At 57.6% G+C, this 11,383-nt stretch overlaps 1 protein-coding gene across 2 annotated transcripts; it reads left to right on the forward strand.

The window, feature by feature from the left end:
* Positions 1-6,784: 6,784 nt before the first annotated feature.
* On the forward strand, positions 6,785-10,920 carry FOSB (FosB proto-oncogene, AP-1 transcription factor subunit; the record flags this gene model as incomplete). 2 transcript variants are annotated; one of them, XM_080829248.1, is made up of 4 exons in its annotated part: positions 6,785-6,910; positions 8,833-9,153; positions 9,395-9,502; positions 10,459-10,920. In XM_080829248.1, the coding sequence occupies 4 exons, from the start codon at positions 6,785-6,787 to the stop codon at positions 10,918-10,920; spliced, it is 1,017 nt and encodes a 338-aa protein (XP_080685374.1). The 2 variants fall into 2 exon arrangements, with proteins under 2 accessions (XP_080685374.1, XP_080685375.1); XM_080829249.1 differs by lacking the exon at positions 9,395-9,502.
* Between the last annotated feature and the right edge of the window lie 463 nt (positions 10,921-11,383).

An 11,383-nucleotide genomic window follows, 5' to 3' on the forward strand; every position in this document is an offset into this window, starting at 1 on the left:
CTCACCTCCACCAGGAAGTTCTCCTGGCTTGCTCCAACCTCACTGAACCCTCCTGCCTCCCCCTGCCTGAAGTGATTACAGCCGGTCATACACCAACGTGCTGGGTGGGTCTGGGTTGTGGGTGAATGAGAAGCGAGCCCTTACAGTGGTCCACAGCACCCCGGGCGCCGGGGACTGAGACCGGCCAGCAGCTGAGAGTGGCCACTGCTTAGCTCTGTGCGCAGGCCCACATACGTGGAACTGTGTGTGTGAGTGGTGTGAGCGTGAGTGGGAGACAGCGGACACAGTCATGGGAGCTGGCTGTGTGATTCCGTGTATCTGTGTGCCTTGGTCCATAGGTTTTTACACAACTCTGAGCGAGTCCACGGAGGCCCTTTGGCACGACTGTGGATAGCTAAGAAATTCTGTGTGTCTGCAGCTCTGGGGGCCTTAGCCGGTTCGTGCGTGTGGAGTTGTGCATCTCTGCAGACACACAAAGGAGCGTGCCCGTCGTGTCTGCGTGGTTGGGCATCCGCGCGCCTTTGTGATGTGTCCGCACCGCAATACGTGTTTAGCTGTGTGCGTGTGATCGTGCGCTGGCTTCGGCATCTGTGTATCCTTGCAGACAAAAGCGAAAGGCGTGTGCGTGTCTCTGTCTCCACGTTTGGCTTCTGTAAACCAAGCCTTCTTCTTCGCAGCCCTGAAAAATGTGTCTCCCCTGCCACACCCCAAAACACCCCTGGAAAGACCCAGGGTCACCAGCTCAGCTCAGTTCCCCCTTGGACACAGGCACGAAGTACCAGGAGGCTGACTGTTCGTCGACATCTGGAGCCAGGCCCCGACACCCACGGGCAGCCTTCTCGCCTGTCAACGGGTCTAGAACATCGTCCCCCCCTTCCCACAGCGTGATGGCAAAGGAACAGAGAGGCCCAGATATGTTTCTGTCGGAGACAATCTGTCAGAGTTTGAATGCACCAATGAGTGAATGGTGAAGATTCATTTAGTCCACAAATGTTTACTGAGCGCCTACGGGGGGGCGGGCACTGTGCTGGGGACATGGCGGTGACCAGGATAGCCCCAGCCCAGGCCTCAATAACAGTACAGCCCAGCAGGAGAAAGAGCTCCAGTCCAGTCCCCAAAGGACAATGAACCCGGAGAGGAAGAGCTGGGAGGGGGGCTGCCCCAGGGAAGGCTTCCTGGAGGAGGAGATTATAGACTCAGGAAGCAACAGGGAGAATGCTCCAGGGAGAGGGCAGAGCACATGCAAAGACCTGGAGGGAGACCGCGGTGTCTAGAACACGGACAGTTGGCACAGGCCAGGTTATGCCAGACCTTGTGGGCCATAGTGAACGGGGAGTTTGAATTCCAAATGCCAGTGTCCTGGGAAAGTCAAGCTAGGAGTCCTCAATCTGGACCACTTGGCTTCCCTGAAACGCCACAGACACCGCCTCCAGGAGGCCTCCAGGACTGCTCAGTGGGGAGCTGGCCTGGCTAGCCAGTAACACTACCAGTGCTGGGTACCAAGGAGCCTGCAAATCACTAACTGGCCTGGCCCTACAGTCACGGAGGCGACAGTCACAACAGCAGGGTACACACCTGCACACACACACCCCGTCCCACTACTCCATGGCGCAGAAATACCCACAGACCCTTCTCTTGCACCTGAAACCCCAGCATGACCCAGGGGCTTGCTGGAAATGCCAAAGGCTCCACCAGATCTGCGGTGTAACCAGATTCCCCAGCGGATTCGCGATCACACAACTAGGAAGAAGGCTGCACCTCCTTTTGTTTCTTTTCTGTACAATGTGGAATAACAACGCAGCCTCCTTACGGGGCTGGTGCTCTAACGTGCGTGGAAGCACCAAGCACAGCCTACTAAGTACTTGCTTCCCTCCTCCTCCCCCTCCTCCTTTGCATTACTAAATTTTGGAGCCAAAGAGAACTCTGAGCCCACCGCCGCCCAGCCTTCTTGCTCTGTGGGTGGGGAAACTGAGGCACAGGGTAGCATAAGTTTTGCCCAAGGAAGGATGGAAGGATGTGCTGATGCCTGCCTTTGGCAGAGTTGCCCCCAGGGCTGTTTACAGGATGCTCTGAGCCAGCCAGAGCTTCACCGCCACCCCAGCCCTCACCTGTGGGGCCAGAAGGCTGAGGGCTGCCCCTGCCCCCCCCCCTGCGGAGCTCTGGTGGGGGGGTGGGTAAGGGGAGTGAAGGTCTTGCCCTCTCCCCCACATTCCAGTCCTCCACCTCCTGGAAGCTCCCTGGGGTTGAGCCCTCCGAAGAAAGACTTGCCTTGCCCACCCCATGCTCTGTGGACAAGGTATGCATATGTGTGTGTGTGTGACTTTGTGTATGTTTGGGGGGGGGTTACCAGGGCCAACTTTTCCCTTAGGCACAAATGGCACAGTACTGGGGCCTATGATAATTTTAGGGGCCCACCAAAAATGTAATTTCTTTTAAGATCAGAAGAAAAGGGGCACCTTTGTGGCTCAGTCATTAAGCATCTCCCTTTGGGTCCTGGGATGCAGCCCTGCCTCAGGCTCCCTGCTTAGCCGGGAGCCTGCTTCTCCCTCTTCCTCTCCCCTGGCTTGTGTCCCCAACCCCCGCCCCGTCAAATAAATAAATAAATAATCTTTAATAAAAAAGGTGGGGCGCCTGGGTGGCTCAGTCAGTTAAGCGTCTGCCTTCCACCCAGGTCATGATCCCGGGGTCCTGGGATTGAGCCCCGCATCAGGCTCCCCGCTTGGCGGGAGACTGCTTCTCCCTCTCCTCCCCACTCACGCTCTCTCTCACATCTCGGTCTGTCTCTCTCAAGTAAATAAATAAAATCTTTAAAAAAAAAAATCAGAAGGAAAAAAAAATCCTGAACTTCTAGGTAAAAGAAAATGTTCTAATATATAGTATTATCTGCCTTTACACCAATGTAGTCATAATAATCCTATTTTATTATTTTTCTAAAAGATTTATTTATTTGAGGGCGGGAGAGAGGGAGGGGCAGAGGGAGAGGAAAAGAGAGAATCTCAAGCAGACTCCCTGCTGAGTGTGGGGCTCTGTGTAGGACCCCGAGACTGAGGCAAAATCAGGGGTCGGACCCCCAGTCAACTGAGCCCCCCAGGCACCCAATAAAATATAACTTCAAAGATGTCTTTACGGAGGAAGAAGGCAATGATGGGCACCTGGGTGGCTCAGTGGGTTAAGCGTCTGTCTTTGGCTCAGGTCATGATTTCAGGGTCCTGGGATCGAGTCCTGCATCGGGCTCTCTGCTCAGCGGGGAGCCTGCTTCCCCCCCCCCCCCGCCTGCCTGCCTCTCTGTCTACTTGTGCACGTGCTCTCGCTCTCTCTCTCTCTGTCAAATAAATAAATAAAATATTTTTAAAAAAGAAGAGAGTTATAATGTGACCTCGTGTATCTCTGCCGGCTGACATCTCTGGGAGGGTCTCTATCTGCAAAGGTCAGGTTAGCTCTGTTTTAATAATAAAACAAATCCCTACAATGTGCCAGGCCTATTCCAGAAGCTTTCCTGATCTTCACCTCATGTAATCCCCCACCAGCCCCATGAGCTGGGCACGATTCCTGACCCCCTCTCCTAGGTGAGGAAACAGAAGCTCCAGACAGCACTAACTCAGGGTCACCTAACCACCAAGTGGTGGGACCAGAATGTAAGCCTAGGCCACCTAGATTCTGAGTCCGCCGGTCAAGGGGATAAATATCCAGTGCCTACACAAGCTTGGCCATTTACACATGAACTCATGAAATAATTAAAAGCATAGGGTCAGGGGCCTGGCCAGCTCAGAAGGTGGAGCATGTGACTCTTGATCTTGGGGTTGGAAGTTTGAGCCCCATGCTGGGTGTAGAGATTACTTAAGAATAAAGTCTGAAAAAAAAAAAGAAAGAAAGAAAGAAAGAAAATAGAAACATGGGCTCTGAAGCCGAGGCACTGCATTCTTATCCCAGCTTCGCCACTCATGTGCTGTGTGACTCTAGGGAAGTGACTTCACCTCTCTGGGCCTCCATTTCCTTGCAGGCTGAATGACGGTTCCTACCTCATAGGAGGGTTGTGAGAAGGAAGGAAATGAGTATGACGGCTCAAGAAGAATGAGCCCTTCTAACGACGGTATGAAGAGTATCCGAGTGCAACCACAGCGAAGGTGTGCGGGTCACGTATGGTGGGGACCGCATGACTGTGTTTCAGTGTGTGGGGACGTGTGTTGCCCATCGGAGGTGAAGGTTGGAATACCCGCATGCCCGTGGATCCGTGGGCCACCTGTGTCGGGGTGTGAAGGCTTTTGGGCAGCCTGGGTGGCTCCTGTGTATCTCCTTTACGCTGTGGCAGGGATGAGGGGCTTGGACAGGACAGGGAATGAGGGGTCACTCCCTGTCTGCTGCCGGGGCCGAGTCACTGCCTGCTGGTGGTTGCTGTGTCATCTCCTAGTCCTCATCCCTACTTCCAGACTGGTGGCAGACAGAGGGGGCAGACAGAGGGGGCGTGGGGGAAAGAGGTGGAGGATAGGCTGGAGGCTGTGCTTTTGTCTGGAAACCTCGACCTCCCCTCACCATCCTCCAGCCTTCCACGTCTCCCTCCCCGTCCCCACGATCCATGGAAGCAGGGAAGCAAGATTCTGCAGGGAATCAGGGTCTGCTCACCCCCTCCTGTTCAGCCTCAGACCCGCTGTGTGACCCTGAGCCAGGGCCTCCCCCTCTCTGGGTTTCAACAATCTCAAAGCACTTCTCCCTCCAAGGCCAGGACCGGGTCAGGCTCTGCACTGGGAAGGAAGCACCAGATCTCTGAGATTTGCTAAGCGGCAGGTGGGACCCCCTACCAGTGGTGCTTAAGAGTCGGGGGCTGTGGCATCCCAAATACCTTCATTAAATTCTTGAACCCAGTTTCCTAACTGGGAGGCCTCAGGAAAGCAGCTCTACCGCTCTGAGCCTGGGTCACAACAGTATACACCACCAGCCGAAGGTAGGTTCAAAAGGCTTAGAAGGTTTCCCAGAAATCACTGTTACCGTTTAAACAATCCCAAGACCCAGGGTTTTCAGGGAGTTCCGCTGAACCAGGCAGTTCTCATAAATCAGGAAGATGGTAGGAGCTCTGGAATTTAACATTCTGCGTTTGGATTTCTTGCCATGGGATCCTGGTTAAGTCACTTAACCTCTTCGAGTATTTTTTCCCTCTTTAATAAAGTGAAGATTTTCCTCTCTTAACCTTCAAACGCTGGTTTAAGGATTACAGATCTCGTGGTGAAAGGCTTACAGCAGGAAGCTGGTATTTGCTCGTAGTTAAATACACGGCATCTATTATTATTATTATCAATTCTTGTTCACACACACATTTTTTCTTAGGTCTAAAGGCAGGATTATGAAGGGGGAAGGAGAGGTTACCACCACCATCAGCAGGGACGTTTCACGCTAAATTCCGTTCTCTGCCCGCTCCAAACCCGCGTACCTCCCAAACGCCGGACTGCTTGCGGGGCCAGGGGGTCCAAAACACACATTCTTTGTCCAGACGGGAAAACTGAAGCTTAAGCTCAGAGAGGGAAAACATTTCCCCGAGTCAGGGCCACCAGGACCGAAGCTACCAGAAGCCTCGGGACTCCACCCCCACCTCCACTTTCATCTGGAACATCACAGTCCCTCCCACTCCGCTCGGGACTCAGTTTCCCCGCCTACGTGGCTACACCACACCAGCCAGGGTCTCTTTCTGGGGATCTGACCTTCTTGAGTGAGGGCGCTGCTCCACCGGGAGGGCTAGGAGGGGCTGCCGGAGGTGAGAAGTACCCACTTACCCGGGTCTTCCCCAGGCTAGATTCAGAGCCTATTAATACCAGCCCCCGGGGCGGCGCGGCACTGCGCAGGTGCGGGCGGGTTCCGCAGGCGCGCGGGGTGAGCGCGCGAGCGAGCGAGGGATTCCCTCTGACGTAATTGCTAGGATACCAAACAAACACTCTGCCGCGCCGGCCGAGCTCCTTATATGGCTAATTGCGTCACAGGAACTCCTGGGAGGCGGGGCCGGGATCCCCTCCCGCCGAGGGCTCTGGAATGCAGCCCCCACGACCCCCAGGGTCGCGAGGGGGATGCAGGTGGGCAGACCGAGGCTAGGACAGACCTCTTGCCGGACGGCGCGGGGCTGAGTTCAGCAGGGCCGGAGATTTTAGGAAGTTTGTGGAGCTGGGGTAGGGTGACGTAAGCAGGGAGGCGGGTCCCGGGCATATAAATACAGGCTGGCGGCTTTGGGGTTCATTCATAAGACTGAGAGCTACGGCCTCGGCAGGGACAGGCGGAGCTGGAACTTGGAGACTTGATTGTTGTGGTTTTTCTTGGGGGCTGTGAAGTTCAGTTTGGTTTTTCTTTTCCGGCGAGAAAGTTTTGGGGAGGATTCTTCTAGATAATTCTACATTTTATTTTGGAGGAGCGACTTACTCTTTTTGTCTTCTTTATTACTCCCCTCCCCCCGTGGGACCCGCTGGACGCGTGGAGGAGAGCGCACCCGAAGCCGATTCTGTACAGCAAGACAGCGCTTTCCGCCTCTGGGGGAGCGATCCCCCCCACGCCCCTGGGTCCTGCGGAGCCTGGACTTTCAGGAGGCACAGCGGCATCTTGTGGGGGCCTGGGCACCGCAGAGGAATTGCACAGAAACTTTGCCATTGTTGGAGCGGGACGCTGCCCCCATCCCGAGTTTCCTCGGACAGCGCGCTTTGGGGACGCGGTCGGCTCACCCCGGACTCGCACCTTTCTTTTCCACCCGGCCATAGCCTTGGCTTCCCGGCGACCTCAGCGTGGTCACAGGGCCCCCCCTGTGCCCAGGGAAATGTTTCAAGCTTTCCCCGGAGACTACGACTCCGGCTCCCGGTGCAGCTCCTCACCCTCCGCCGAGTCTCAGTATCTGTCTTCAGTGGACTCCTTCGGCAGTCCACCCACCGCCGCCGCCTCCCAGGTAAGTTCTAGAGGGTTAGGGTGCTGCTTTATGGGCTTTATTTTTTTAAAGTCAGGAGTGGAGCGAGCAATCCCTCCACCCCAAATAGAGACGCACCGAAACTCGGGATCTGAGAGGGAATAGGCTCACCGCGCACTTGGCAAACTGCAGAGTCGGGACGTGTTTGCAATTGGTGGTGTGCGTGGATCGCTGGGAGGGAACGCAGAGGGGTAAGCTTTGGGGGTGGGGAGAATGCTCCGTTCAGTGCAACGTGTATGCGGTAGCAGGGCTGAGAACTTTTAGCTTGCTCCGGGACTACTCCCGACTCAGGTCCCCAGCCTGGAGCTAGCGCAGTTAAGCAGGTGGGGGAAATTCCGGGGAAGCTTCCAGTAGCCTCCTCCCTTTTCCTTCTCCATCGGAGCGCCTACTCCGGCATCGAGTTGCCCTCGATCCGGCGAGCGAGCTGGCCTCGAACCCTCGCTTGGAAGCTCTGCCTCCGCCTCCTGCGCGGAGACGTAACGGGGGACCCGTGCGTAACGGCTGACGCGCTGGAATCCTCCGTCTGACGCGGGGCACGCACGGCGCGCGGCGCCCCCTTCGTCCGCCCCGCCCCTGACGTCCCGGAGCGTTCTATTTTGGAACGCCAGGGCCACGTTGCTAAGGGAGGGGGCAGCCCGGCGTTCCGATTGGTCGCCGCGGCGCAGGCTACGGCCAATCAACTTTCCCTTCCTATTTGTAGGGTGCATTTCCCTTCCCCCCTCTCAGTCCCCGGAACTCGTGGTTCCTCGGCTCTGGGGTCTGTTTTACGGGCCTCTAAAGGCAGAGCGAGGGGATTCCTGTCGCGACAGGAGCGACCCTCTGCGATCCAATGGGTTCGCGAGGACCTCGCGGGGATCAAAGCCCTCCGATCTCAGGGGCCGAGAGTGTCGTGTACCGGGGTCTCTTTGGGAGACATGGGTGGCCGTCACCCTCTTCTCCGGGCACACACAGACACAGTCCCAGTCCCCCTGCTCCGGTCACCCAATCCCTTCGCTGTGTCGGAAGACAGGACTAGAACCGCTGGCCCTAGGGGAACCAGCCAGGTGGTCTCCAGGAGCCCCGCCTCCTCCGGGCTTCCTGGACCCTCATTGGCCAGCGAGCCAGCCCATCCCTCACCACGCCCCCTGGGAGAGTAGTTAAGCCTTCCGAGCAGTCCTAGGGTTCCATTTGGGGGTGGGGGTAGATGAGCGCCGCTCCGGCTCAGGGCGCAGGACGTACACCATTCTCTCTCCGTGGTAGTCTGAGAGAGCCCGATCGTCACTTTTCTCTACCTGTTCCGTTCACCGTAATCTGTCTCTTGTCAGTCTCACTCTGTAGAGAGACAATTACTTGAAACGTTGTTCAAAACTCCTAGGGCCGTCCCCCAACACCCTTTTAACTAAGACCCCCCGCCTCTGCACGGAGGTCTCATGGACCTTCCAGTCGCTCATCCCCGGGGCTCAGAGGGGTGTGTGTACGTGTGTGATTGTAGAGGAAGGCTTGGCCTAAGGCCTCTCCCTCTCCCTCCCCTTGCCTCTGGGGTGGGGGTGGGGTGTTGTGGCTGTGTGTGTGGCTGTGACTCCTTCCCGGGGGTTCTGTCAGCCGGCTGTGTCCAGCCTCCTCCCCACCCCCCACCTAAGAGTCACCAACCCGGGGTGTGATTCACCACCCGCTGGAACCGTGCAACCTTTCCCCGAAGAAGAAGGAGGAGGTAGAAGCCAGTTGAGCAGAAATCCTCTCATTAGCACTGCGTCACGGTGTAGTGGAAGGGTGGGTGTTGTGGCTTTTTGCCTGTGACACACACATCCACACCCGCTCGCCCTGTGCTCACTCACGGGGTCGGTGTGTGTATGTGTGTTGGGTGTGTGTGTGTCGGTGTCTCTGTTTGTGTGTCTACGCCTGTGTGTGTATGTGTCACCCCGTAGGAGTGCGCCGGTCTCGGGGAAATGCCCGGTTCCTTCGTGCCCACGGTCACCGCGATCACAACCAGCCAGGACCTCCAGTGGCTCGTGCAACCCACCCTCATCTCTTCCATGGCCCAGTCCCAGGGGCAACCACTGGCCTCCCAGCCCCCAGCCGTCGACCCCTACGACATGCCAGGAACCAGTTACTCCACGCCGGGCATGAGCGGCTACAGCAGCGGCGGAGCTACTGGCAGTGGTGGGCCTTCCACCAGCGGAACCACCAGTGGACCTGGGCCTGCCCGCCCAGCCCGAGCCCGGCCTCGGAGACCCCGAGAGGAGACGGTGAGTAAGGGGCATCCCAACTTGGCCTGGGAGTAGGAAGCAAGAGAGGCGGGAACTTTCTCACCAGTGGGGTGAGGGACAACCGAGGCCTTAGTGCCACAGAAATCCTAGCATCCTTGCTATAGTCAGGGAGGACTAGAGGGTCCTCCTGTGGCCCCTGGGGAAGAAGAGGGGGGGTTGGGACGGATGGAGGCAGCGCACCGTGTCCGCAGACCTCATGGCCTCTGTCTCCCCTACTCAGCTTACTCCGGAGGAGGAGGAGAAGAGAAGGGTTCGTCGGGAGCGCAACAAATTGGCAGCAGCTAAGTGTAGGAACCGTCGGAGGGAGCTGACTGACAGACTCCAGGCGGTGAGCAGTGGCCTGGGGAGGGAGGGGTGAGGGCACATGGGAGGGGGGCTCTCCCCCATCCTCTGCCCCTTACCACCTGTGCCCTGGTCCTGGGCCGAGAGCCAGAGGTTCCGTATGTGAACTAGGTATGGGTGTGGCCAGGTGGGGTAACCCCCCGGTGCACACGCAGACCCTCCCGCACACCCGGTCATGCCGGTCCCGCTTTATGACCTTCCCCAGAGGTCCTGTCATTTCTTCTCCCTTTTGCGCTTAGGCAAGCCATAGCCCATTTTTGCCTCGGTTTCTCCATCTCTTCCACCCCTCCTGGAATCTTCCAGGCTCCTTCTAGCTTTGACATTCTGGAGAGTCTGGGAAGCCAAAAGCTTTGATCCCACATCAGTTTCTTACCACACGCACCCAGACTGCTCAGAGGGGGGGGGGGGCGGGTGGCATGCGCCAATGCCTCGTTCCCTTATTTACAACTTACCTTGGTCTGGGACTGGTTCCTGCAGGGTGACCTGCTGCCCCTAGAGGAAATCGGGTAAATCCTTTCCTTTCCGGCGGCGCCACCGGGTCTCTTCTCTGGGAGGGGGAAGGGGAAAGGCAGGGAAGAGGTGGCATTACAAACAGGGAACAATCATTCATTCATTCAACAAACCTCTGAGTGCCTCTGGCAACCAGAGCCCTCCATGTGCCCTGTACCCTTCTCAGTTCCCACTGAACACATGGCGGGGGAGGTGGGGGACAGGCTCCCGGAAGGCGAGACCCTTGCCCCGAGTCCTGTAGCACATCCGGACCCCACATCAGGGGGTCTCACCACTCGCCACTCAGCCCGGAGCCGCCTTCCAGGAGCTGCCTTCCAGCCGGGGGCCTCAGCAGCAGGTGTAAGGGACATGGTTTCAGCCATGACCCACCTTGTCCGTTCACTCACGGCCTTTTTCTCCTTCTTCCCCCTCCTCCGTGTGACTGGACCTCAGGAGACAGATCAGTTGGAGGAAGAAAAGGCAGAGCTGGAGTCGGAGATCGCCGAGCTCCAAAAGGAGAAGGAGCGTCTGGAGTTTGTGCTGGTGGCCCACAAACCGGGCTGCAAGATCCCCTACGAAGAGGGGCCGGGGCCCGGCCCGATGGCGGAGGTGAGAGATTTGCCGGGGTCGGCATCCACTAAGGAAGATGGTTTCAGCTGGCTGCTGCCGCCCCCGCCACCACCGCCCCTGCCCTTCCAGACCAGCCAAGACGCATCCCCCAACCTGACAGCTTCTCTCTTTACACACAGTGAAGTTCAAGTCCTCGGCGACCCCTTCCCCGTTGTTAACCCTTCGTACACTTCCTCGTTTGTCCTCACCTGCCCGGAGGTCTCCGCGTTCACCGGCGCCCAACGCCCCAGCGGCAGTGACCAGCCCACCGACCCCCTGAACTCGCCCTCCCTTCTTGCTCTGTGAACTCTTTAGACACAAAACAAACAAACACACGAGGGGGAGCGATTTGGAAGAGGAGGAGGAAGAGAGAGAGAGGGGAAGAGACAAAGCGGGTGTGTGGCCTTCCTGCCTCTCCTGTCTGACTCTCTGCGATCACTGTCATCGGACAGGAGGACCTCCTTGTGTTTTGTGCCGCCTCTTGAGTCTCTGTGGCCCGGCGAGGCCAGGAAGCTGGTGACTTTGGGGGCAGGGGGCGGGGAGGGAATGGACCCCCGCCCCCAGCTGCCTGTTGGCCCTTTCACCTCAACCCAACCTCTGGGGATGGGTGGGGGGTTGGGGGAGCGCCTCGCTTTGGGCGAAGGGAAAGGGGTGCTGGTGGTGGGCTGCGGGGTGGGCTGAACTCTGCTCCAGAGAGGCCCGACAAGGAAATGCCACAGACCACTGCCCCACTGCCTCCCACACCCACCCTTCAGGGGGTGACCAGGCT

The sequence above is a fragment of the Martes martes genome, assembly GCF_963455335.1.
Source record: "Martes martes genome assembly, chromosome: 17".
NCBI classification, from domain to species: domain Eukaryota; kingdom Metazoa; phylum Chordata; class Mammalia; order Carnivora; family Mustelidae; genus Martes; species Martes martes.